Consider the following 27,163-nt stretch of genomic DNA (forward strand, 5'->3'; position numbering starts at 1 on the left):
CAAACAGCCTTAGCCTCCATGGCCTTGATGATATTTATGCAAAAATGGTGTTGGTTTCACTTTCCTAAGTACTACAGCTTTATTTTGCATTATTTTTTTTTACTGGACTCGAGGCCCACGCCCAGAGCCAGCGCTCCTCCCTGCTGCGCTGCCGCGTGGTTTGCGCGTGTGAGCAGAGCAGCTGCGCAGAGAGGAGGGCGAGGGGCTGCGAGGACAGCGCTGGATCCAACCTGCTCCCGGCCAGCCGGGTCTGTACAGAATCAAAGCACTTTGGACAAAGAACTGGAAGGCTTCGGCCGCCCCTGGGAGGACTTGGGCAGCAGCAGCAGCGTGAGACGGAGCCCTGGATGGAGCGGAGCGGCGCTGCAGCCCTGGAGAAAAGCACGAGGGCTCTCTGGGCCGGCGCCGCTCCCCGGCCGCGGCTCACGGCGCTGCTGGGCACGGCCGGCTGGGAGCCGCGCGGCTCGGCAGGAGCCCTGTGAGCTGCCGCCCTGGGCTGTGGGGTGGAGCCTTGATTTCTGTTTCTGTAAACTTTGGTCACATTTTGATTTCTTTGATTGTAAGAAAAAAAAAACAACAAAAGAACCAAAACCAAACAACCCTCTGCCGCCAAGTAGCCCCTCAGAGCTCTGTACCTGGCTGGTAAAGATGCTGACTGAAGCTCATTGCCTCCTGTGCTTCCTGGTTTTAGATCCTGGCTGCTGCCAACCACAGCATCACCGCATCTCAGTGCTGTGCAGCTCTGGGGCGCACAAAGACAGCAGAGGGGCTGACGGCTGGCCTGTTGGTCCCCACAGAGGGACAGAGCTTGGGCTCCATCTCTGGCTTCTCTTGACAGCACTAAAACAGGAGCAGGCAGAGCCATCGCCCCTGGACGGATGGACACACCCAGGTGCTGTCAGCTTGACGTTTTATTGGGTTTATGACAGACAGATGGTTTCCGAGTCAGTGTTTAAAGGCTCCCACCCCAGCCTGCCCCGGGCTCAGGTCAGACCTGGTGGGGCAGGGCTATGCCCTGGGCTCCTGGCCCACAAGCAGCAGCCCCTGCTCCAGGAGGGCACGGAGCAGAGCAGAGCAGGGGACAGGAGCGACCCGGCTGCCAGGCAGCTGTCCCCCACCCTGGTAGCAGCAACACAGGTTTGATCAAGCAGCTTTCCCTTTCAACCCTTACGGCAGTGCCTGCACGTGCTGTCCCAGAGATGCAGCCAGCAAGCAGGTTTCCAGTCCATGGCACAATGGAGAGCAAGCCAGTGACCTCAGTGATGAGCCAGAGGACACGGGCACAAGAAACACAAGTCCCTTAGATGTGGTGCCATTGGCAGGCCGCAGCTCTGGCCCACAGCAGAGGTACTGATGCAGGCTGAGTAGACCCAAGGCAAAGATGTTTGGGCCAGCTCTCCAGCAGCCTCTCACCGTTACAGTGCATGGGAGACTGCAAATTCAGGTCCAGAGCTGCCAGGTCCCAAAGGGCAAAGCCCCCTGTTCAGGGTGCTGGGGAAGGAGATGGCAGAGACTGGGAAGGAGAGCCTGGATGGAGGGGTGGAGGGGCCAGGCAGGAGGCATGAGCCGTGGCTCTGGTGCTTGTTAGCTGATGCTCCCCCCCTTCAGGCTTTTACACGAGATGCTCCCCAGCTTGGTCAGGAAGTTTCTCTCCTTCCATTGAGCGATGCAGTCCTCAGAGATGCGGAAATCAGCCTGGGGAGCAGAGCAGGGAAATGGGGTCAGGCCTGGGATGCACGCAGGCTGGGGCCATCTTGGGTGCTGCCTGACGGTTCACTGACCATGACACGGCGGCAAGCACACAGCCTCAAGTCACCCAGTGATAGGAACAGTGGCATCCACACGGCCGCCAGCACTGCCCTTCTCAGTGCCTGAAGCCCCAGCCCTCAGCTCGACTGCTCTGTGCCCTCACCTGTAGCTTCTCAAACACCTTCTTCTTTGGCTTGAGCTCGTCGTCAGGTTCCCCGTCCTCGTAACCCTCCACGTAGACACGCTCCCCAGCGCAGCACCCAGCAGGTGGGTCCAGGGGCTCCACCTGCCGTGGCTCTCCCACACTGCAGAGGAGAACACAGGACGCAGAGTCACCCCCAGGCAGCGCCCACCTTGGCACTGCCGGGCTCTGAGGATCCAGACTGCACCCCTGGAGGGGCCTGCCCTGATTCCCCTCTCACCTGGAGGCACACAGCACCATGCCCTGGGACTCCACGCCTCTCATCTTCTGGGGCTTGAGGTTACAGAGCAGCACCACGAGCCTGTCCTGCAGCTGCTCCCTAGGGACAAACTGCACCAGGCCGCTGACCACAGTGCGGGGCTCGGGCTCACCCACATCGATCTTCTCCACATACAGGCTGTCAGCATCTGGGTGCTGACAAGTAAAAGCAAGGTAAGGAGCAGAGAAGGGGACTGGGGTGACAAAAAAAAAAAAAAAAAAAAGGGCAGACTCCTCCCCCTCACCTTTCCCCATACACTGAGTGCCCTTCTCACCCTGTGGGAAGGTTACTCCCCTCTTCCCATAGCTCCCGTACCTTTTCCACACTGATCACTTTGCCAACACGGATGTCCAGCCGAGACGGGACAACAGTCTCCGGCTCTGAGTTCTTGGTGCCTTTCTCTGCAGGCTCTACAGTGCAAAGGAAACAGTTGCACCATTCACCTTGAATGCTGGGAGCTGGCCAAGCCCTGGGGAGCACACAATGACCCCCACTTGCTGAACTTGGAGGCTCCTGAATTCCCTGTTTGTCTGCACACACCACAGCAGCCCCTCCTCCGCTTTGCTGGCCTCTCAGAGATGCCTTCTGCCCTCTCTCACTGGGGCCCTGGCCTCTCCTCACCCTGCAGATGCTCTCCAAGAATGGCCCTGGAGAGACTCCCTCCTACCCAGCCCCACACGGCCAGAGCCCCATTTTTCCCAGCAGCTCCTTACTTGCTTTGGATGGGTTGGGATATGCTGCGCTGGTCAACTTCTTCAGCTCCGGGCTGTTGAATTTCTCTCTGATGGGGTCAAGCAGTTTATTCAGGGCCACTTCCACAGAGTTCTTCAGGTCTCCAGGATGCACAACCTGTATCGTGACAAGCAGACAGGGCCCTGTGTCTCTCCCCCAGCGTGGATTTCCAACTGCCAGTGCTGCTCTGAGCCCACAGTGCTCGTGGGAGCCTCAGGGACAAGGAAGGCGTTCAGTCCCTCGCTGTGCTCACCTGCTCAGCAAAGTCCTTCTCCAGAGCTTCATAGGCTGTGTATGTTTTGTTTCCTCCCCATTTTTCTTCTCGCAGAATCACAAACTCTGTGAGACACAGATTAAGGCTCAAATTAAGCCCAGGGGAGGCTCCCCCTGCTCAGCCAGATAAACCACCCCACTGTGGCCAAGAGCGAAGGGAGCTGCAGCAGAGCTGGAAAGAGGGTGTGCAGGGTGCAGTCAGTGTTAGGGATTGTATATTCCTGCCCCCTCCTTTTGCCCACAGGAAAAAGTGACCCCAACACCCGGTCATGGGGAGCCCTTCACCTGATTTGAGGGGAAAGAGGACGTGCTTAATGAAGGAGAGGACACCATTGTTCTCCACATTCCCTGGCTCACAGAAAGCCTTCTTCAGCTTCTTCTTCACATCTTCTTTGCGGTCCAGAAGGTCAATTTTTGAGTCCTGGAGGAAGAAATTTCCATAGCCCTTTTCTGGCCCAAAAGAAATAACTTATGCAGGTGTTGCTGCACCTTTTTCTTAGACCTCAGCATGAAGTGAGAAATTTCCATCTCTCAGGGTGCAGCCTCTCCATCCCCAGCCATGAGCCCATGCCCCTGCAAAGCCCCAACCACCACTCAAGAACCAACCTCTTCTGATGAGCTCATTTTGCTGCCTGTCAGACCGGGAACCATTGGATTCATCAAATGGATGCGCTTGGCATAGCCCAGGGAAGGGAGGTACTGGGAAAACGCAAGGAAGTAAGTCATGGACAATGCTACTCTACAAGTCAGCTTTAACCCATGCTCTGTGTTTGCTCCTGGCTCCGCATAACCTTGAGCACAGCAATGAGACCCAGAAAGCTATCATGGGTTCACATGGTCCTGACAGCCCGGAACATGTGGCAGCCCTGCCTGCCCCACCAGAGCCCTGTGGGCCACAAGAGCAGCAGCAGGAGCTGCTAAGAGCACTGTGACTCTAACTGAAATCACAGTCATGTTTCTCCCAGTGGATTAGAGAGACTCTGAGTCCCACGCCAGAATCACAAGGGACCCAAACACCCCCATTCCTAACCTTCTCTGCAAAGGTGAATATCTTCCTTTGATCAACTCCACCAAACTGAGCATCGACCTTGAGGTATTCCTCATCCAGGGCCTGAGGAAAGACACAAACAGCCTTGAGCTTGGCTCCGGGACTCCATGTTCCAGCTCACTCAGCCTTTGGAGGCCATGCCTGCACTCTGGGATCTGCCAGGCACAGTCCTGGCTTTGCCCAGCACCTCCTCAGCATATGCACTCTGCCAGGCAACCTCAACACCCACCTGCAGGCCTGGGTAGAGCAAGCCACTCAGCAAAGGGTGCTCCACCTGCTTCACCACCTCTGCTCCTGCCTTCTTCGCATCGTGCTGTGTCACCACAGATGACAGACGGTACACATCCAACGTGTACTCCCTATGGGAAGGAACAGCACAGTCAGCGGCACAGCTGCAAAAGCCACTTCGCATAAATATTGGTGCTGGCCACTGAAAGCAGCCTGGAGACACCTTCACTTTATTCCCTGAATGACAGTGCCTAGGAGCAGGCTTGGGAATGACAGCAGAGCCCCAAACCAGCTTCTCCTGTGCACGGAGGACCAGCAGCTCAGAACTCACTTGCTGAGCTGGTAGTCCGTGCCTCGGACAAACTTCAGCTTTTCCAGGGGCACCCCAATGCTCTCCAGCATGGCTTTGATCACATTCTCATAATAGCGAGTGCGCAACTCCAGCAGCTCCCACGGGGCCTTCATGTTGTCTAGGTAAGCGTGGAGGTCAGCAAAGAGGATTGTCACCTGGTAAAGAGGGGACATAGTCAGCACCACCTGTCAGAAGATGCACAGCGCAGGGGGAACCCTGCTGGCCGGCCTCGCACCTCACAGCCAGCCTTCAGGAAGTCTGCGATCTTGGACATGGGCACGAAGTAGGCAACGTGCGGCTTGCCCGTGGTGGCGGTGCCCCAGTAGATCTTCACCTCCCGCTCCTTCAGGATGCCCATCAGCTTATCCTCGCCCAGTACCTCCTGCGAGAGAAACCCGAGAGCGGCCGGGCTGGGGCGGGCATCGAGCCCCGAAACGAGGCCCGGCGCCGAGGCCCGGCCCGCGGGCTGAGCGCAGCGCTTCTATCGCCGTGCCCGGGGCCCGGCCCATCCCCTCAGCACGGGGGCCCGGCCCGGTCCGCCCCCGGTACCTGCAGGTTGCGGGTGATGAGCTGGTACTTCTCCTGCGGGCCGGACGCGGTCTCCATGGCGGAAGGAAAGGACGCGTCAGCGCTGCGCACAGCCCGGACCGCCCGCCGCACCTCGCCCACCGCGCGCGGGTTGCATCAGCCCCGCTCGGCGCTGCCGGCGTCTCTCTGACGTCACTTCCGCCCTCGGAGAGCCAGGCCGCGCTCCGCCAATCCGAGGACGGCGGGGCCGCGCTCCGCCAATCGGGAGGGGGCGGGGCGGGTCCGGCTGCACGTGCCGCTAAAATGGCGGCGGGTGGGGGCGTGGGGTGGCTGGAGCCGTTAATCCGTTACAGAACGTTTCCCTGGCGCGAACGCGGCCCTGCGGGGTTGGGGTACGGCAGTGAAGGAAGCGCCTCCCGTCCTGACAAACAGACGTTGGTTCTTTGAGTCCTTTCTGGTCGGGAGCTCCGCCGTCGCCCCCTCTGCGCTCGCTCCGGTTCTGCCGTGCCGCCTGAGGGCGCTCTGTGCTGCTGCGCGCGTTGCGCTGCTCGGGGCTGCCCGGCCTCGGCTGGTTTCATTCACGTGCAGTCGCTCTGGATGCAGTGATTCCTCTTGTTTGGACGGGCTGATGAGGGGGAGCGGCAAAACTGATGGTTCTTATTTCTGGAGTAGGTGATTTCCTCTTCAGAAAGCAATAATAAATAAAAGCAAAGGAAAAACAACAGGTGTCCCCTTCAATCTGATGGTCGCGGAGGACAGGAAATGCCTTCCTCGAGCCCAGCTTCTCCTGCTGTGAGATTCCCACCCACACGGGGCTCCCAGCGCCCGAGGTTTGCGTCCCCGTTCACTTTCTCAGGAAGGACAACAGGTTTTGTTTGTGGATGTTCTTAAGCTATTGAATTTTACAGGAAGGTTTTTATCTTCTGATCTCTCCTTACAGGACTCATTTTCTGTGAGCGCTGAGTGACTCGTGCACAACAGTTCTTCCACTGCTTGGGTTTTTCCTAGGCTGGAGAAGGCTGTTGGTTACTGAGAGCAGAGGTGAGGGATGAGGAGCAGTTAGGGCCTGTGAGACTGGATTGCTGAAGGAGTCCTGGGCACTTTAAATGTCAGCTGGTGAGGGTTGTAATTAATGAATATTGGCTTTAGGTGTGAGTATGGCTGATTTACAGCAGGTTTGCAGGGGGTGGTACAGATTGTAATGATTGGGGCTTTCATTGGTCTTGCTGGTGAAGCCACAGGGTGTGTGAGAGAATGTTTGTAGGATGAGGACTGGTTGTTGATGTGTGCTGTTAAGAGCCAAAGTGCTCAAGAGCAGAGGTAATGGGGACCTGATGGCTAGAGCCCCCTAATCATTGACTAAGGAAACAGGTAAGTGTTTATTAGTTAATTCTTCTTGTATGAGAACAGCTTATATTCATTTGAACAGGTACTAAAGGTGGATATTAAGCCAAGTTCTTAGACTTATGGAACAGCTGTGGCTGTTCAGCCAGCAGTACCTTTCAGGATCTGAGCTTGTGAATTTATAGGCAGGCTGGTGTCAGAGATGCCAAAGCCTGCAGAATTGCTGATGTTCTGTGTCAGTGTGAGTCTCACCTTGTCTCCCTGTGTCTCAGCTAGTAACAGTGCCTTCCCAGTTACACTGCACCAGAAGTCTATTGGGTTCCCCAGGGCAGCTTCAGGTCTAAGAGTCAGTTAATAAAGCTGTACTGAATTGCTGGTAGCACAGGAGCTGCACACTCATGCTGTCGTCTGGGACTAAAAACTGAGAGCTTTCCAAAGCAGTAAAGTGCTTGATATTTTATCCCGTAAGACACTGTGAGAGGTAGAAAACACGAGGGCTGGTCCAAATGAGAGGGAAGGAGGCTGGGAGTCCTGGGCAGGGCCGAACTGGAGCTGCGGTGCGGCTCCCGGCAGATGGCAGCAGCCGAGCAGCGCCGGGTTCCGGCGGTTCTCCGCTCCCTGCAGCCGTGCTCTGAGCGCTGCCGCTCCTTCTGTGGCGTTGGGCATCACGATAACATCTGCTCCTCAGGAAGCTCTGCCTGTTTCTGCCGTGTTAACGGCGGCTGTGACTTGCTGGTTCCCTTGGTTGACGTTCTCTCCTCTACTTTCCTCTGTGTGTTATCTTTGCAGCTCTATTTCAAGAACTGTTCTTATTTTTGTGACTCTGAAACAATACAATGAAAAATTAATGTCTGGCACTTTGCAGCCTTCTTCTGCATCCTGGTTTCCCAGGCATGCCCCCAGAACGACTGCCATCTGTTATTCTAAAGACAGAAGTGGCAGACGTGCCACAGAAGGGAGCTAAAGAAGCATCCCCAATGGGTGCACGCCCAGAAGGGAGGATCTGCAGATCCTACAGAACTGAAGTGTTGGGATAGTGATCTACTGCTAACACCCTCTACACTTTGCCACTCTCAGAGCTGTCAGCAGCAGAGGCTAAAATGAAGGTGCTTGGGAAGAGCAGGGATGCATATCTGCTGGAGAGCAGTGACAGGAGGGCAAGGAGTGTTCTGGTAGCTTACAGAGATGGCCGCCCACTGTGCTCATTTCAGCTGCTCATGGCTGCAACAGTCGTTGTTTCCCGAGAGTTACAAGGAGCTGGCAGTTCTGTGGTTCGTTGTGTGGAGGCTGCACTCCTGCGCAGCCACAGGGCTGCTTTCCAGTGTGTGGACACAGCATCAGTAATGCAGAGGGGATTGTGAGGGGAGCTGAAATGGCCTGTTTTCCTTTTAAATTAAAAATGCAAGACATATGTTCTGAGAGTCACAGAAAATCAGGCAGAAGCTCCGAGTGAACGAAGCTGGTGAGCGAAATGGAGAACTGTTTTGCTGGGGAAGAACGCGGTGTGTGATCGCACGGCTTGGTTCTCCTATCTGTGCAAAGCTCTTGTGTTCCGAGTGGCTGCAGGCCCGGAATTCATCCTGATGCAGTGTGGGCTCCCCTGTTGTCTCAGAGAAACCTGGGTGGGCTGACCTTGGCCCCGTGTGCTCCTGTGCAGCTGGGCCTGCGCCCTTTTGCCTGCATCGTTTGCAGGGCAGATGCAGAACGATCCCAGTGAGCTGTGCTGACCCCTGTTCTGGTTGCTCTCCCTCCTGTTCTAGTTTCTACAGGGTATTAAATCGGAATGGATAAATTTATTTGTGGCTCCCCAAAGGAATCTGAATGCTGCTGAGGCTGCGTTGTAGCAGATGTAGAAATGAGATGCGATTTGAGCATCTGCTTGGAAATGGGTGGCTGAAACTGATAATTGACCACCAAAGATGCCTGCCAGCTGACCGTTTGTTAGCATTCACACTTCATTATGGCCCTTCATTCAACAGTAAATAGAATCATATCCTTGATGAGATCCTCCTCAGCAATTCTGCTTGTTCTGTATCAGTCTGCAGTCAGGAGCACTGAGGCTGCTTTTGTAACTGTGGCACCTGCCACTGAATGTGAGCACTCTGCTGCTCATGTCCTCAACAGCCCATGGGCTGGATGGGCCTATTTTTGGAAGGGCAGGGGAAGGACAAACTGACAGCATCCCTCTCTGAATGTAGACTACTCCCCTTTTCCACCCAAACATCGGTGCTTTGGGAGAATTGCTTTCACAGCCATTCCCACTGCAGTTGTGCTCATGGATGGAGCTGCACCACCTGCTGCTCTGCGCCTCTGCCTTCAGAGCCATGCGTGGTGCCTGCAGGCTGTGCTGGCTCTGTCTGACATCCAGGTCTGATGGAGATTTGTAACGCTTCCCAATTTTATCAGACTTCTTGCAATCTGGGATAGACCTGATTCGTGATTTTCTTGAGTCAAAGAGAGAAGAGGAAGAAATACTTCATGAAGAGTCGCAGATGTCTGTGACCATCTGTCCTATTGTAACCACAGAGGTCAAATACCTTTAGAAAACAAAATACTTTAAGTTTAAAGTGACAGGAGGGGGACAGAGGAGGAAGTGACAGAGGAGGAAGCATTCCACCTGAGGTGGAAGTGAGATGGTCACAAAGAACTGGCAGGGAGGATCCAGCCTGCGTTCCTTTTTCAGGAGTGGAACCACTGGCTGCGTTCTGACCTCGTTGATCTGTTGTGTAAGGATAACGATGGACATAAGGTCAGGACATGGAAGCTTGATGAGCAGACTGTTCCAGGAGTTCTCTGCTCCTGGGAGGTCTTGGGCAGCATTGATCTGACAAGCCTTACGTGCAGTCTTTTATTGTCCCTGCTCTTGGTAGGAAACAAAGCGAGATTTGTTCTTCCCTGCTGCCCTGCAGCTCTGACCCACATGGTACAGACACACAGTGGTACAGAAACGCAGCAGCTGCACCTGATGGCAGCACTCAGCTCCTCCAAGTCTGTGCCCTTCTGGCTGTGACTCAGAACAGAAAGCAAAGGGCACCTCTGTGCAGGAAGGTTAAGGACCTGCAAGGAGCAGGCTCTGTGTGGCACTGCGTTTGCCTTCTGACAGCTGTCTCTGTAGCCTCATTTCTTCCTAAACAATGCATCCAGAAAAGGTGGATTTTCAAGAACACATCGGAAACTTTCTCTACAAGTTTTTGTTCCCTTGGGCAAATGAAAGCCAATAGTGCAGCTTATGAAGGAGCCCTGGATTTGCTCTCGGAACACTTTGTTCCCTGGGAAGGAAGGTGTGTTACGTGGCCCTGTGACTCTCATCCATCACATGACTGCAGTGCGGCGTGGAGAGACCTTTGAGTCTCGGTGGGACGAGGGCGCTCTGTGCTCTGCATGGAGAGCACCTTGAACGGCTCAGCAAGGGCAGCGCTGGGATTTGCCTCTCCCTGAGCTGTGGGTCCTGTTCTGAGTGAGCAGGACAGCGCGCCCTGCAGCGAGGCTGGAGCTGTGGTGCTTTCCTACTTTGTGGCTCAACTTAAAGATTTGTGCATTCTCTGGAACAGACTCCCTCCTTCTCTCCAGGAATTCTCTGTATTGCACTCAGTCTGCCTGGCTGGAGGGGAGCCTTGAAGACCAGAAACAGCATTAGGAATCAGGCTGCTGTGGGATGTCTGGGCTCTCATTAATGCTTTGATGAACTGCAGATGCTGTCAATGAGCTGCACGTTCTGATGGATTAGGTTGGCGGCTCTGAGTGCTGGACCCCTGAGCAGAGGGGCAGCCCCCATCCAACCTCACCCTGAGGTGGGGGTTGGTGCCTATGGGAGGAGGTGCTTTGTAGCTCTTACAGCTGCTGTCCAGAAGCACTTCATCTGTTGAGGTGCTTTCAGTTCATTTTGAAAGAATTGTCAATTCTGAATATCTGGCATGAAAAAGAAAAACTTCACTCCTGGAATGGTTTTGGCTGAAGCCTCGAAGTCGCTGTTGATGTTTGGTGCTCTGTGACCCCATCCCAGCAGGGCCTGCGGGGAGCAGTGTGATCCAGGCACAACGTGGCTCTTCTCAGCTGTGACACCCAGCGATGTAGGCAGGTCTCTCACCCCAGTTGTTGGCATGAACCGCTCACTGTGCTGCTTTGGGAGCTGGCTGCTCGCCGGCTGTTCATGCTGAGCAACTGCTGCAGAAATGCACTGCTGTGCCTGGATGAGAAGGAAGGAGCAGGGTGGCTGCACAGCAGCTCTTCCCTCACCATGCAGCAGTGCCTGCAGGGCTCATCCCGGCCACAGCTGCTGGTGTCACGTAGTGCTGGGCTGGGGGGCTGTGCTGCAGCCATGGAGCGGTGGATGGTGGTCTGAGTGACACAACGGAGGGCTGATGTGCTGGGGCTGGAGGTGATGTGTTGGGGGTCCTGCTGCTGGGCATCCAGGGGCTCTGTGCCTGCTGGTTTGATTTTTAGGTATCTCTTTGAGGCCGTGAAGAAGCAGTGCACAGCAGTCAATGATGTTGATGTAAGCCTTCAGTTCAGCCATGCTGAGTTAATGGCATTGCTCAGTGCTGTGTCTGGACAGTGGGACGATGTGTCTGTGTGCTCTGCCTGAGCTCTGCATCCCTGTGCCATGGCTCAGCCAGCAGCAGTCCTCCTGATTACTTTTTGTCCTTTGTGACTGTGGATTTCGTGCGAAGGAGCGCTGCCATGAAGCAGCTCTGTGCTCTGTAGAGGGTCCAGGTTTGTGAGAGGCTTTGTTGTGGAAGATTTCATTCTTTGATGCTGCAGCTGTGATTCGTATAAACTGCAGATGCTGTAAAGGGAGCAGTATTGCACGTGAAGTGTTCACAGGGGATGCGCTGAGCGTTTGCAGCCGGGGTACAACTGAGAACTCTGCTTATGGTCTTTGCAGGAGTGGAACCCAGCAGTGTGAGCCTGGAGGACGCAGGTTTGTGTAAGCACTGTGATAAATGTCTGACAATTAAAAACTTAATATCATTCGCTAATGTATTGCGCTCCAACAGCAGCTGGAGAACTCCTCTGCAGAAGAGGCCTGGCTGGTGCAGATAAGTCGCATTCGGCAGTTGGTGGCACTGAATGTGGATTTCTCAGTTAAAAAGGACAGCAGTGTGCTGGGAAGTGCCCAGTGGCACCGTGGGGCTGTGCTGCTATGGCCACCTGGTGACTCCATGCCCACTGTGTGCAGGTTGGAAGAAAAAAGGCAGCTTTCCTGGCTGCCAGCTTTGCTGGCTCCATCTGGGATCTCAGATCCATGCTGCGTCTTTCCTGACTCTGCTGCTAATAATAAAGGCTCTTCGTTTGGAAAGGAGTTACACAAAATTGGTACTGATGCATGAGCTGGAAGAGAACCCAGCTCGCTTTCCCTGAGATGTGTGGGCTGAGAGTGCTAAGTGGGAACAGCACTGCTTTAATCTGTAGGGTCATCAGAGGGCTGAATCTGTGCAGATTTGTGGAGGAAACAGAAGATACTGTGGTGTAACAAGCAAGCTGATCACACTGCTGCTTCAAGAACTGGGTTTGGTCAGGTTGTGCTGAGCTTTGTTCTGTGCAGTTAGGAGATTTTTCTGCAAATCTGGGGAAATTACATTTGGTGCAACATATGGCATGATCTCCATCCTTGCTGGAGGTGCTGCCTGACTGCCCTGTGAGCTGCTGTTTGTATCAGCACGATGTGTGTGGTGTGGTGTTGTGATGTAACCTTGAATGGCTTTGGCAAAAAGGGGCATTAGCAATCTGTTCCTCTCTGCTTACATCTCTTCCAGAAAGTCGCTGCCAGCTGAGGTCACACAACCACTGTGCCATGGGAGCTTCCTTCTCTGGTGCAGTGAAGGGTCGGTGAAGAAGATGCTGGTGCTGCCACTGGATGGGAGCGGAGCCGGCGTTGTGCTCTGAGCAGAGTTTGCTCCACAGCACGGCTCACTGCTACCAAACTCACGGGGGAGGAACGCAGGGCTGAGCTGTGCTTGTGGGCACCGTATTGCAGTGCTTGGATGCAAATGGTGCTCAGCTTCAAGCAGGCACTGCGTGTGCTGGCAAAGCATTCTGTTTTCAGCTCTTGCTCTTCACTGTGCCTGTGGGCTCTGCTCGCTTGGTTCCTGGGATGAGCAGCCTGCAGCAGGGCTGCTTCAATGAGAAACGCCTCCCTGCAGGGCTCCCTGGATCCCCCCTGCCCTCCCACTCCCCGTTAGCATTCAGTGAAGCCTCCCTTCTCCAGCCCTGCTTCCAACCCAGCCTCAACCTGCAGTCAGGGGAACACGTGTAGGGAAGTGTGGGTCACCTTTAGGGTGAGCACTTCTGTCATTTCTTTCTTCTTTCATCCCCTCCCTTTTTTGGCTGTAAAGCACCCCTGTGTCACACAGGGATTATTTTTGGGCACTGCTGATGAGAATGAGGTGAGTTTTCTGACACCAACTTAGGATTGAAGTTGCGCAGCCCAGAGCCCTCGTGGTGTCTGACACCGATGGGTTACGGTGGGAAACAGCAGTGAAGACTTTGATGCTCGTGGATCTCAGAAAACAGGATTTCCTTTTCCTTAATGTGGGAAACCCCTTTTCCTAAGGTGGTTCCTAAAATGTGGACTTCCTACATCGCTTTCATTCAGAGCTGTTGAAAATCTTTAAGAGAATCATTAGGAGGTAATGGTGCAGTCCCTCTCTGATGAGCTGAGCTGCTGCCAGCCCCTTCTGTCTCCTCTCATTAATGGCATTACTTTACCTTTAAAGCCTGCAGTTATGAAACATAGCCATAACCCTTTTGCCTCCTGCCTCGCCATGCAGCCAATTCTGAATTCTGAGCGAGCGGTTATGCTTTAAATTTTAATTCCCCATTTCCACCCAACGAGGAGCGAGCGCATCTCTGTTAGGAAAGACGTGGCTTAAACCTGGAAGTGGGAGCAGCAGCAGAGAAAGGGATTCGGGCTGAATTACCAGGGACAGCCGCCTTTGTAAACAGCACATGATCTGCCTCCCCCAAAGCCACCAAATTAGCAGGCTGATTTCCTCACTTGCAGCCCTTTGTGGGCTGCCTGCTTGGCTGTCTGCTCCAGGATTACGAGGAGCATCTCCCTTATCGTTCTGCACATGCTGCACCATCTGTCCTAAATCTCCCTTTATAGGGTTATGGATTCCAAGCGGTGTTTCTTTCTTGGGGGATAACAGGCACGTCTGAAGGATCTCACCAGCTATGGCTGCAGTGCTATTTATGCCTCCAGCCCTTATATTTTTTTCTGCCCTCATCCCACAGAGCTCAGAGTCATCCTGGCGTCCCACACCCAGGAAACCTGTGGTTACTGCGCTATGTGAAGTCCCCGTGTTCTGCCCTGAGTTCTGCTTGAAGTGGACAAATGCAGGGGGTTACAACTTGGAACAAGACACACCTTTCATCTTTTATTGTACGTTATAAAATGTTTATTGCTCTGTCTGTGTCAGAGGTGTTGACCTCTCCCTCTGGGTGATGGAGGAGTGCGTTCTGGCAAAGGATCCGTGGAAGAGACCACGGGTTGGCCTGCAGCTGGCTCAGGGAAGCCCTTCGGGTCCACAGAGCCGGGCGGATTCCTGCCGTCCCCCCCTGCGGTCGGTGCTGCGGAGGCGGAGCGGCGCCGGCAGGGTTCCGTGCGGGGACTCGAACTCAGGCGCGGTGTAAAGAGATTCACGTCCTCCTCAGGCCAACCTGTCTGATGGAGCAAATAGGATCTTGCCTCATCCCCTTGTGCATGTGGAGTGGTTTTGTGGAGCAGTAAATGCGGATACCCCATGGCACACTACCGGAGTTCATCCGTTCCACGCGATGCGCGCTCAGGCGTCCCAGCGGGGAGCAGAGCGGCCCCTTCCGCGGCCCCGCGCACGGAGGGCAGCGCAGCCCGGCGCTCCTGTGCGCCCCGCGAGAAGCCGTTAAGAACTGAAGCCCTCAGAAAAAGGTCCCTTAGGCAAAAGCCTTCTGCAACAAATGGCCGTTGCCGCCGAGACCTTGCATAGCGACCGGTATCATCAGTTTTTTTCTTTCTTTTTTTTTTTCTTTTTTTTTTCTTTTTTTTTTGCTGACTGGCTACATCTTGATGGAGTGCTCGCACACTGCAGGTGCTGACAATACCACGAAGAAGATGGTTGGATTTATCCTGGAAGCTGAACAAGAACTCTTGGTGCCCCGTCATCTTGGTCTGCGCCCCAAATGTCTGAGATGAAGAGCAGCACCGTGTGATGGGAGGCGGCGGTGCTGGAACCCGGCTGGGGGGCAGCCAAGGGAGCCCCGCAGTGGGACTGCAGCCTGGGGTGCCTCTCTTTCCTTTGTTTCTTACAAACTCCGCCTGTGAGACATTGCACGAGGCGTGCAACGGAACAAAGCAAGCTGAGAGCACAAAGCAGCGCACGCCTGTCTGCAGTGAGCTGCTGTCCTTCCTTCCTGCCGGCTCGGGGGCAGTGCTGGTGAGCAGTGCTGGAGCTCACAGCCATACAGCCGAGATGGGGTGACGGTGAGACAGCGCTACAACAAAACATTGCACGTTTCCAAAGATGAGAAAATTGTTCCAGGAGACGGAGTGTGAGGGTGGAGAGCATGGGAGGCCGCTGCCGTGCAGTGATCCATGAGTCCCACGCAGGACTGCAGGCAGCGGCTCTCACTGCTGCTTTTCCATCTTGGTTGGTTGGGTTTGGGTTGTTTTGTTTTTGCAGGGTTCTTCCTTCCGGTCAGATGTTCGCAGAGATAAGGAAGGAGCTGTATGCCATCAGGTGACAGTTGCCGGGTCCCCTTCCCAATCGCTCTGATGCTATTTCACCTCCCGGTCCTTGAGGCTCAGAGGCAGAATGTGAGCGTGAGAAGTGGAGTCCATCAGCAGCAGCTGTTATGCCTCAATGATGTTCACTGAGGGTTTGTTTTTTGGGAACTGGGAGAGAGGAGACAAAGGAAGAGAAGGTGTATGGAAATAGCTGGGGAGGAAAAAAATACCCACGTTGGGTCCGTGCAGTGTGCGTGAGTTCTTACTGTGTAAAACTGCTCGCTCCCATCCCCTGTTGGTTGTGAAGGTGTTGGCTTGACTTGTGGTGGTCTGCTTGTAGATGTGTGTGCATTAATGAGCCATCTCCAGTAATAAGGAAATGCAGTGCAGTGGGTGCTGGTGCCTGCAGTGTGGGGGATGCTCAGGCTGATGCTCAGGCTGCTAATGGTGCTGCAGCGTTGGCATGCATGGAAGCGAAGGGGCCTTGCCTTCCTGCATCCCAGCTGGTGGTGGGGAGCTGCTGGGAGCTCCTGCCTGCTGCCCCCCGGCACTCACCTTGCTGCGGAGCAGCCCCCCGCCCTGGTGCTCAGGTGTGCTGTTCTCTGAGGCGCTCTTGGCTTTCTCCTTGCTGTTGTTGGGCTCGTTGTCTTTGATGATGTCGTACTGCCTGCAGAACAGGGCGATCACCCCTGGTGGGGAGAAAGCATTAATGAGCACCCAGGAGCTGAATCTGCAGAGCTCTGTGCCTCCTGGTGGAGATCACAGCATCATCCATGCTTGCTCCTTTCTAACAGAGCTCCTCAGCCCTCCGGCTGCTTCCTACACAAGTTCCTTGCTAAGGTGGTTACAAGGAGAGAAGCTTAAGGCAAGTGGGACGAGTGCTTTAAACATGTTAGCGTGGCGATAGCGCTGCCTGTGTGGTTGGGTGGGATCTTTGCTTTGCAAGCACAGGAGCTCCTGGAATTTCTGGTTGGTGGGAATGTTCCTTATGGCCCTTTCCTCTGGGAGGATGTGGAGCTGGCAGATGCAGGGCAGGCACCCAGCCTGCCTGTGTGCAGTGTCAGCCTGGGGCTGCAGCGCAGCAGGGCAGCATCTGCGGCTATGTAACAGAGATGGCAGCAGAAACTGCCAGTGGAAATTTCCTCCCACATGCACAATGAGCACAGGAAGAGGAAAGCAGGGGCAGCCATGACAAGGTGGGAAAGGCTGCAAAATCCCTGTTTTCCCCCTCACTTCGCTTCAAAAGTGTAATTCCTGTCTGAAGGGAATGGCGGTGGTAGTGGGTCCTTCACTGAGGTGCTGGTCTGAGTGTCAGGCTGTGCTACAATGGAGATGAATCGGTTCTTCTGTCACTTTGTGTGATTAGTTGTGATCGTTTTTACTGGCAGGGCTCTTAAATTGGGATGTGCAGAGATAAAAGTTGACTTAAATGCCAAAAAGACTCTGGGCTGGAGGATTTTTGTAACCTCAATTTAGGCCTAATTCGGTGATCATCTCTAGCAATAATTGCCTTCCAGTCCCTGCAAATGTGAACAGCCATGCATGATCAACTCAGGACTTTTTCCAGTTGTCTCTTATGGGTCACAGATTTGCCCCTGTGCTCATTTCCCAGCCTGGCAGTTCCCTTGGGTTGCCTGGGCCGCCCCCTGCACCCCCAGGCGCTCTGTGAGCGTGGAGCAGCTCTGCCTTGAGAATATTTGGCACTGGGAGGCAGCAGCAGCTGAGTGCCGGCCTGGGGAGGCTGCGGCTCGAAATAGAGAACAAACATGCAAACTGTTTTTTCCCCATCAACTCATGCGTGTGATTTCCAAATGGAAGGAGCCGAAGGGCTGGTGATGCACAGAGCCAATGGGGTCGGGGCGTTTTCCTCTCCCTTCCTGCTGCCTTAAAGCATAGGAGTGAGGTCTGTCCTGAGCACAGTCTGCTATGTATTGGTATCTATTGAAATGTGATCCCGAATCCTCGTTGGAGAACCGTTTTCTGTGGAAATGCCATATCTCTGTACTTGCTACAAAAAGCCGTAGTGAGAGATCCTCATATTGGAGGAGTGCATCTGTTTGGTGCTCTGCTCCAAAGCACCTTCTGGGCACTGCTTTCAGTGCTACTTTTCAGCTCACCCTCCTTCCCCTCCATCCCAACCTTGCACAGACTTTTCCTTCCTTTTGGTTTATGTGCTTCTGCTAACGTTCTCCTATTTCCTGTTAAATGCTGCTCTGTATGTTTAGTACAGAATTTGGAGAGGGTCTGGGCTTATCAGTGTTTGGATGTTGGGAGCCATTTGTTCTTTACACGCTTCCTTTGTTTCAATTGCTTTTGCAGTCAGTTTTAGTGTAAATACAATAGTTGGCATTGAGGGGGGACTCCTGGCGTCTGGTGTGTCTGAACTTTGGCAGAACTCGGCAGGGAATTTCTGTTTTGCACGAGAGTTGAGGTCATAATAAGGCAGATAATTGTGGCCTGCGCTCCAGGCGTCCTGGTGAGGGCTGATGGCCTTAGCATCAGTGCTTCCTGGAAAAATGGAGCTTGCAGGATTAGCCGTGCTGAATTAGACGACTGGTTCATCAAGTCTGCGTGGTGCTGTGCCAGCCCAGAGCACCGATTCACCTGATTTCAGCTCCTGGTGTGCAGGGGGGCACACACAGGGCAGGGAACGACGAGCTTGGACAGAGAGAAGGAACTGACCTGCCCACATAAACAACACCACCACAATGATGAGTATTTCCCCTGCGCGCAGCTGTTGGTTTTTCTTCGCCATCTCCTTCATTGTCACCTCATCTGCACGGAGGGAAAAAGAGATGATGAAGCGCCAGACTTTGGCTCAGCCGTGGCCCTGGCTCAGCGCCCCAGGAGCGCCGCCGCTGCCCCGCGCTCAGCCCTGCTGGCAGGAGACGGGGAGAGGGAGGAGAAGTGAATGGGGACGGGCTGACCGCGCTGCCTGGCGCTGTGGCGGCTCGCTCTGCTCTCTGCTGGAGCCGTCTGTGCCTGTCACAACGCCTTGCATGCTTCGGCAGTTCTGTCCCAGCTCGGCACAAGGAGCCAGGCGCGGTGTTTCTCAGCGGAGCTGTGGGGCTTGGGGAGGCACTGAGACTTTTTGCAGGGCATAATGCACCTCCTCGCCTTCAAAGCACTAAGAGGATTACAGCTTAGGCCTCCAGGGAGGGGAGCAGTGCTCCTCTTAGTGCTTGCAGATGAACGGTAATTCTGTGTTTACAGACACCAAACCATTTTGGCAGAGTCAAGAACTCGCGGCATCCCAGGAACCGTGGCCAACAGCCCTGCAGCAGGCTGGGCCCTGGGTCAGCAGCAACCCCTGCAGTCCCAATCCCTGTGCTCCCCACCCTGTCTGCAGCAGAGATTCTTCCTGTGAGCAAACTTTCCCCATCTGGTTTGGCTTAAGGGAAATGAGGGAAGGAGCTGCTGGGCAGAAATCGCCCGATCTCATCCATGGAGGTACTCAAAACCCAACTGGATGTGGTCCTGGACCTCCAGCTCTGGTTCAGCCTCTTTCAGCAGAGGTTGGACCAGGTGATCTCAGATGGTCCCATCCAACCTCAGCAGTTCTGTGATTTGGCATCAACTTTTGAAATATAAGAAAATCGGCATTCCCGACTTGTAAGAATGCAGGGCACTCTGTTCCCAGGCTGGAAACCTCCTTGCTTTGCCCATTAAATCTGAAATAGAGGAGTGGACAGCCAGCCTTTGGCAGTAGTGGCTGCTGACCTCTTGGTGCTATTTTCTGAAGCGAAGGAACCTCATCTTCATCTTAGATGCGTGCGGTCGCTTTCAGTGCTGGGGTGTAAAGTGCATCAGGATGCTCACGCAGGAGTTTGTTTATGCTGGGCTCAGCCCTGACAGCAGCGCAACCTCAGCATCTCATTGACTGCTGGGAATGCTCAGAGCCTCCCACGCCTCTGTGCAGGGCTGTCAGAGGGCCTCAACCCTGTGTGCAACTAACCCAGCTGTCCTCAGTGCACAGCGTCCGTCCTTCCTCCCTCAGAGCCCTGCGCTGACTGGGGGCCACATGGAACTCACCCACACTTGCCTTTATTTTTAGAAGCCAGTTTCTCAGCTTCCCTGGGGGTCTTGAAGAGGACTGGCTCACTGGCAGGGCTCTGGCCTTGGATGCTGATGGCCTGGACATGCACAATGTACTCAGTGTCCTCCTCTAGGTCCCAGAGGGCACAGGAGCGGGTGGTGGTGTTCACCTCCTGGATGAAGCGCAGCATCCGCACGTCCTTCTTCTGGAAGCCGAGAGAGGAGAGCACAGAGTGGCGGAGGGACCTCGTGTGTGCACTGCTGGTGTCTGAAACCACTGCTTCCTGCCCTGTCCACCATGGGCACGGAGACCTCTGCAGCGAGCGGCACAGCGAGCGCTGCTGCAAGGAGGATGGGAAGCGAGTTCCCCCCCGAGACCATGGGACAGGACGAGAAGGAATGGCTCACACTGCGATGAGAGAGTTTGGAAACTGAGGGGACCTGGGGGAAAATGAATGCGACCGAAACTGGGGAACAATAGGCATCGTACCTGCTGGGAAATGGCAAATCCGATGACAACTTCGTCCTCCAGAACGTCCCAAGTCACTACGGCTGAGTTGGCTTTCAGGTGTTTGACTGTGACATTGACCGGAGCCGACGGGCTGTCTGCAAGGAGGGACACAGAGCTGCAGCAGGAGATGGAGTGAGGGCAAGGAGCGGGGAGGGACTGGGGGAGCAGAAGGAAACGTGAGGTCTGGCCGTGGTCTGAGGCATGAGAAACTGAGCTGCAAATGGCCTTCCTGCCAGCAGCTCTGAGTGTGGGACCTGGAAATGGCAGATCTACGTCTTAATTACCAGCAAGGCTCTGGAGCTCTCTGCTGAGGGTGAGTGGCGTTGGGCACATGGAATATCTGCACACACCCCCCAAAACAATCTGAGGATGTCTGAGCATTGATGAGCTCACACATCTCCTGTCTCTCAGCCACGTGCCGTGTTTTCTCTGCTGCGTCCCATTACAGTCTGACAGCGACAGCTGGGAGGAAATGCAGAATCTGTCTGGGAGGCATGAAAGCAGAATGAGAGCTCTGGAGGGTGGAAATTCAGAGGTAGTAAATAGGGGCGTTCTTTTTGCTTGTCCTCGTGAGCTTGTCAGAATTTTTTGTACATGTTTTTGTATTTTGCACACAGCTGATGGGCTCTCTCAGATGGTCGGAGGATTTTGCCCACCTTCCCCTCCATCCACTCACTGCTGCCAGAACAGCACACACTGCAGCAGCCCTTGATGGACTGCTGTGATGTGGAAGGGCCAGGCCATGAACCAAAGGTGGTAAATGCCGCCCGGATTGCTCACAGCGCCAGGAGGTCGGTATGGTGAGAATGGGCCACATTTCCTTGCATCAAAGAGTAACACTTCTCTTTTTAACCATTGCAGGGTGCTGCCCTTCTGAGGTTGAGGTCAACCCCATCAGAAGGAGACGTGTGCACATCTCCAGTGACACTTGTTGGGTTTATAGTCAGCCTGGATGCCTGAATGTGGCTGAAAATGCTCCAGCCGGAGCCTCAGTGCCAACTGACAGCTGGCCTCGCTCCTGGTGAGCGTTCCCTTGGGAAGGGAGAGAACAAGGGAGTGCAGGACACCTCAGTGAAGGTCAGCACTGCTCTCTCAGCAGACCAGTGGTGATATACTGCTGCCTTCTATCCACAAACTGCACCTGGTGCACCTGCTGTGCAATGGGACCCCAAGGGTCACCCCGACGCCGCTCCCCTCCCAAGGCGGCTCCTCGCCATCCCCATCCCCACGTGCTGACCAGAGGACCATCTAATTTTAGCAGTCAGCAGACGGAATGCACAGGGAAGGGCTGTGAGTCATGGCTGATGAATGTGCTGGAACACACAGGGGGCGCGGTGGGGCTGGAAGGTGACAGACAAAGCAGTGGGGCTGCAGCCGGGCACCTCGCCCCGCTCCCAGCGCAGCTGTGCTGCTAAATCCCAGCAGGGTCGCCTTGCCGAGGTATTTTTAGGAGGAGTCGCCCAGTGTGGGTTGAGAAAGGCTTTGGAGAGTGAGGAATTAACCTTGTGGGGAGCAGGGAGCAGAAAAAGCTTCTCATGGGGAAAAGGGAACGCGGTGCAGCGCTGTGTCCCCACTGAGATGTGTGACCTTGGGGGGGAAGGGGGGCACAGCACAAAAATTGCCAAAGTTTCTGTCCTGCTGACACAGAGCGTGGGGGAGCTGGGAGTGCAAAGCAAGGTGAAAGAGGAGCCTTGGGGAGGTGGGAAGCAGTTGGCAGAGCTGCAGCCGATGCCTGGAGCCTGCGGAGCAGAACGGAGCGCGGGCAGCAGCTACAGCTGGGAGACAACAGCAATATCCAGATCTGAGCGTCTCTCCTTCACTACTACAGAGCAGCAGCGGCTACACATAAATCAGTACGGCAGTGATATGAGAAGAGAATGCAGCACAGCGTTTGTCAGAAGTACAAAGCCAGGAAGATGAGTTCCCTGCTCCCAGAGCTGAATGAAGCATTGGCGAACAAAATCCCAATCCGTGAGGATGCTCTGCTCCCGCTCCCAGGAGGTCTGTGATGAGATCACGGCTTCCCCAAATCTGGTCAGTGCTCTGAGATGCTCTGCAGGTGAGGCTCCAGCTGCGCCCATGGAGCTGAGCGCTGTGGTTTCTGTTTCCCCGCTGGATCAGGGGCTCAGCGCCTCCCGCAGGGCCGTGGGCTGCCGGATCCAAAGGTTCCTCTGTGCCTGGCTGTGACTCCTGGGAGCTGCTGCTGTGTGGGGGCAGTGGGGTGGGCAGCCCTAAGGGCGATTGCTGGCAGCATGGAGCACGCTGTGCATCAAACCTTCCTCCTATGTGTTTACTGAGTGCCCCTTCCCTGCCTGCTCCATACAGAACTCATGGTGCAAGATTTCTGGTTAGCAGTGCGGCTTCTAGTTAGACCACGGCTCGGGGCCTGCAGCGCCTTCTAGAGCAGATCATGTATTGCCAAAAGTCAGAGCTTGGCCCATTTGGAGCTGGAGCTGCGTGCTTGGCTGAGGAGATGCTCTCAGTTTCATGTCAGCATCCCCCTGTTGTGATGGGGCCGTGACTGAATGAAAACGAGGTGGGTTTTGGTGAGGAATGGCTGCTCCACAACCAATCGTGCTTTGCCTCTGCCTTGTTTCCTGTCCACAAGGAACCTCTGTGAGGCCCTTTCAGCAGGTGTGGGTTGGGACCATCTCTGTGCAGTGAGGAGCTGTGAGAGGCAAAGATTACCCTTAATCCTTTCTTAGTGCTGGGAATTCCTTCTGGCCTCTCATTAAACGCTCTGCTGATTGTTAATGGACTTTCATTTGGGAGAGAGGGGAAAAAAACCTAACGCAACTACTTCAGAGCTTTGGGTTGATTCCTCCCTCGCTTTTTGCTGTTGGTGCAACACGAGGAACAGCAAACCAGCCAGCTGTGCAGGAGCATCTGCCCTCATGGTGACTGCTGCAGAGCTGCGTGGGAACGTCTGTCCCCATCCCGCCGCTGCCACATCTGCTGCTTGTGAGCTTGGAAGTGCCTGGAGTCAAAAGCTTCCAAGGTGGGCAGGGCTAAGGCGATGACACGATGTATGTTGGTTCACTGAGCCCCCCTTCCCCACGCAGCTCCTGTTGTGCACAGGGGGTCGCATCGGCCATCGGAGCATCCGACCCCGGCAGCTCTGTGCTCCTGCACTGCGGCCTCTCCTGCAGACAGAGGGATGGAGGGGGGCAACCTGCGAGGGGAAGAAGCATCGCTACGGTCTGGTGTGATGCTCTGCAAAGCACCGCTGCCTGCCCATCGGGTGTGAGCACAAAGCCCTGCTGTTACTGCATTCGGAGCCGCTCTCTGCTCTCCCAGCATGGCTCCCTTCACTGGATGTAATGGCTTGTCAGCTTTATGGGGTATGTAGGCAGGCTGGCGCGCCGTTCAGCTTCCCTGAGTGCTTTAATGAGGAGAGCCTGGGGGGCAGTGGGAGGGAGTGGGGCACGGCGCAGCTCTGTGCCCAGTGAGCGGGGCTGTGTGGGAGCACTGCAGCCTTGGAGAACACAAAGAGCAGCCCCTGGTGCCTCCCTTTGGGACAAAGGGAATTATTTCCTGCTGCTCGCCCACTCCTGCAGGCAGCACGTTAGCAGGCAGCCCCAGCTCTGTGCCTGGTGGTGACGCTCGCTGTGCTCGGCCTCGGGTGTTGTTCTGGGTGGGAGGAATGGGGCCCATCAGCCTCGTGGCCATCGCTGCCCTGGTGAATGTTGGTGCTGCCCAACCTCTGTCTGTATCCCAACTCAGTGCTGGGTCGTTGTGGTGTTTTATCTGGGAACCAAACGTCCTGGCAGTGTTGGTGCCATCAGAGCAGTGCTGGCCGGGGGGTGGCTGAGCACCCCAGGCTTTGTACCCAGAGCTCTGGCTGCTCCCACGCCCAACACCTGGGTTTTTGCTGCATGCATAAAGATCTGCGTGTTTCGCTGCTCCATGCATTTATGCTTTTAACTGAATTATGCTTGAGTCAGATCTTAATTTGGCCTCTGGGTGCTTTATAAGACAGGAGGGGTTTATTAAACAATCGATGCCAAATGAGGCCACACACAGCACCAGCACATGGGCACAGCCCCATGAAGGTCTGAGTCCTGCCGTGGTGCTGTGCACGGTGTGTGTGCGAGCAAAGTGCCCTGCAGCAGCCCTCTCTGTCCTCCCTCTGCATGTTCCCAGCAGGAGACAGCACTCAGAACAAGGCAGCACAGCACCATCACTGCTGGGAATCTGACACTGGGGTCAGAAACCTCCACACCGCAATTAAATCTCTCCTACACTGAAAGCAGAAATCAATACGGTGCTTACGCCACTCGTCAGCTGGCCAGGAATCTCTGTGGCCCTCAGGAGCTGGGAAGGGGCTGCAAAGAAGTGCTGGAACTGCTGCTGTGCAGAGCTGCTGTGTGGGTCCTGCACGTGGCCTGGCTGTGCCGTGGGCTCTGGGCTGGAGCTGCGCTGGGGCTGAAGCCTCTCCTGGTCTGGTTGGTCGCACCTTTCCCTCCACTCCACAGCTCTGCCTTTTGCCAGCCCCGCAGTGCCAGAAGGGGAATTTACACCATTTCCTATGGGTCATTGCAGGGATGGCAGCTTTTGGCCTTAACGGTGCATTCTTTGACAGCTGCCTTTGGGAGCTCTGGGTGCAAGGGGGGAAGAGCTGAACCCCGCTGGGGCTGGGTGCCCCTCTGTGAGTCTCCCTGATGCTTCTCTGCTCAACGGCCTCATGGCCACGTGCTCAGGTGGTGCTGCGGCCACGGAGCCGATGGGGACACTGCCACCACCTCCGTGTGACCTTGGGATGACCACGCCATGCCCACGTCCCTTTTGTCCCTACCTGTACCCTCAGCTCCCGGCCCATACAGAGCTGGGAGGAGCAGCCCCAAGGTCACGCATCTTCACACACGCGGAACCTTTGGGGTCACATCTCCACTGCACAGCACAGTTGCCAGCAGGGCTGCGCTGCCCAAAACCTCACAGGGACCCAATGGCCACAGCCACTGCTGGGGAGACGCAGGCAGAGGCTGCGATGGGCAGAGACACAGCGCTGTGTTTACTCTTCATCACTGCTGAGGTGATTCAAGGATAAGGAAGAGCAGGGGAAGTGTCCCACTTTGCAGGAAATCAGGAAGGCCAATTGCAGATGCGCTCTTTTCTCCATCATTCTCTCCTTTTAGGAATGTTTTGTTCATCTCCCCGTCTTTCCCTTCAGCACGCTGACGTCTGGCCAAGGATGTGTGTGCCAAACCCAACAGTGTCCCGAGGGGATCCTGCAGCTCCAGTGTGGGTGGGCTGTGGGTGGCTGTAACCCCACAGCTAACAGAGCCACAGAGCACAGGAATTTCCACTCCCTGGAGCCGTGCATGCTGACAGTTACCCACAGCCTCCGGGAATGCGAGCTATCCGGGCGTTCTGCAAATCAAAGCAGCTGCTCCATCAGACCCCGCAGCCTCCGTGCCGAGCAGACAGAGCCGGCAGGGCCGGGGCCGGGGCCGAGGGCTCACAGGCAGCTCCCGGCAGCGCTGCTGAGACGTGGCACCTGCTGGGCACTGAGGCGAAGGTACAGCTTGGCTGGAGCAGGACCCGAGTGTCTCCTGCTTGTGTCAAAAACAGGACAAACCCCCGGGGAGCTCCATCCTCCCCGGAGGTCCCCTTGGAGGAGCCGATCGCCTGGAAGCCTCACGAGGCCGGGATGCTCTGTGCCCCACAGGACAGCTTACAGGAGCTCTCCGCTGCCGACACGCGTGGGCACCGCGCCGCCGCTCCGCTCCGCTCCGTGAGCCGCAGCCGCAGGGCCGCTCCGCACCCGGTAACCGGCGGTGTCCCGGCGCCCGACTCCCCCCACGACCGCGCTTCCCCCGCCGCTCCCCGGGTCCCGGCGGCCGTTACCTGCCTCCACCGGCCGCAGACCGGCGTAGCTGAAGCAAAGCAGGAGCGCGGCGCCGGTGCAGCCCAGGAAGGGCTCCATCCCCCGCGGCCGCCGCGCCGCGCCGGGCCGAGCCGCTCCGGGCCGGCGTCCCGCGGGCGCGGCGGCGCCGTTCAGCACCGCGGAGAGCTCCGGGGCCCGGTGCCGGCGGGGCCGCCCGGTTCGGCCGGGGGCGGCGGCGGGGCTCGGCGGCCCTCGGCAGCGCGGCTCGGTTCGGCTCGGCTCGGCCGGGAGGCGGCCCCGCCGAGCCCCGGCTCCGCCCGCTGCAGCGCTGGGCAGCCCCGCTCCGGTCCCTCCCCCGGCCCGCGGGCGGCTCGGCCCCCGCCCCGCCCGGCCGCGCCGTCCGCCTCAGTTTCCCCCCGGCGGATCCGGGAGCCCTCGGCCCGAACCGCCCCCGGACCGCTCCCCACCGCTGGAAGGAGCAGACGGGGCCCGTCCCCGTGAGACCCCCGGCGGGTGCATGGCAGCGGTGACATCTCACCATCAGGGCTTCGCGCAGCCCCTGCGTGTCACCGGGCTCTAAATTCGGAGGTAATGAGCGCTAGATGAGCTGTTCGAATTAGCTGTGCCTTTAGGTTAATTAAACTGTCAGCGCTCTGGCTTATGGTGATCTGCTGGAGGAATCGGTTCAGCCACCGTGCTGCACGGCAGTGACTGGGCCTCACTGAGCCCTGTGTGCTCTCAGATGCAGCCATAAATGTGTCTGACCCCGCCGTGTGTCGGGCAGCATCCCCCAGGATCTGCCTGCCACAGATATCTCTCCTGCACTGCTGTGAGTGCAGCGTGGCCAGTGGGCTCCCAGGAGCATCTGCATGGTGCTCGGGGTTACACCAAGCACAGTCCTGACAGACTGAAATCGAGCAGCACTGTGTCCCTGCTCTGCACATGGTTTGCTCTGCTTTCCCCTCCTCATCTCCCGGCGTGGGACTGGGCCCATCTTCCCCACCACAACTGCCTGCTCCCCACAGCAACGCCTCCATTGCTCCATTGCCAGGCACGAGGCTGAGCAGAAGCAGCACCACGTGCAGCTGCAGTCAACTCTGGCTGCCTGCTGAGACACGAAGTGGTGATCGCAGCTCCCAGCACCAGCATTTCTCTGCCTTCATTTCTCTGCAGGGACTCCCAAATCCCCAGCAGCTGCGTGGTGCAGGGATTGTTGCCCACATCTCCCAGCAGAGGCTGATCCAGACAGAGCCGCTGCAGCAGGGAGCAGTGAGGCACAGCTGGGGGAGGTGGGAGCGCTTCTCCTGAGTCCAACCGGGGGCACACAGGGGCACACGCTGCTCCCAGCCCTGCTTCACCCATTCAATTGAA

At 56.1% G+C, this 27,163-nt stretch overlaps 2 protein-coding genes across 3 annotated transcripts; both read right to left on the minus strand.

The window, feature by feature from the left end:
- Positions 1-893: 893 nt before the first annotated feature.
- YARS1 (tyrosyl-tRNA synthetase 1) lies at positions 894-5,571 on the minus strand. The gene is made up of 13 exons (XM_048968725.1): positions 5,393-5,571; positions 5,079-5,225; positions 4,823-4,998; positions 4,493-4,622; positions 4,246-4,326; positions 3,822-3,914; positions 3,501-3,636; positions 3,196-3,281; positions 2,924-3,059; positions 2,526-2,620; positions 2,172-2,365; positions 1,913-2,054; positions 894-1,695 (listed from the first exon to the last, which is right to left on the minus strand). Exons 1-13 carry the CDS (start codon positions 5,447-5,449, stop codon positions 1,585-1,587), a joined length of 1,584 nt encoding a protein of 527 aa, XP_048824682.1. The 5' UTR covers positions 5,450-5,571; the 3' UTR covers positions 894-1,584.
- An 8,382-nt stretch (positions 5,572-13,953) lies between these two features.
- FNDC5 (fibronectin type III domain containing 5) lies at positions 13,954-25,924 on the minus strand. 2 transcript variants are annotated; one of them, XM_048968727.1, is made up of 6 exons: positions 25,813-25,924; positions 19,945-20,060; positions 19,462-19,660; positions 18,102-18,194; positions 15,975-16,108; positions 13,954-15,587 (listed from the first exon to the last, which is right to left on the minus strand). In XM_048968727.1, the coding sequence occupies exons 1-6, from the start codon at positions 25,889-25,891 to the stop codon at positions 15,546-15,548; spliced, it is 663 nt and encodes a 220-aa protein (XP_048824684.1). In that variant the 5' UTR covers positions 25,892-25,924; the 3' UTR covers positions 13,954-15,545. The 2 variants fall into 2 exon arrangements, with proteins under 2 accessions (XP_048824684.1, XP_048824683.1); XM_048968726.1 differs by having other exon boundaries at positions 13,963-15,587; positions 19,462-19,768.
- Positions 25,925-27,163: the final 1,239 nt, after the last annotated feature.

This window comes from Lagopus muta, chromosome 23, assembly GCF_023343835.1.
Source record: "Lagopus muta isolate bLagMut1 chromosome 23, bLagMut1 primary, whole genome shotgun sequence".
In the NCBI taxonomy this organism is placed as follows: Eukaryota; Metazoa; Chordata; class Aves; order Galliformes; family Phasianidae; genus Lagopus; species Lagopus muta.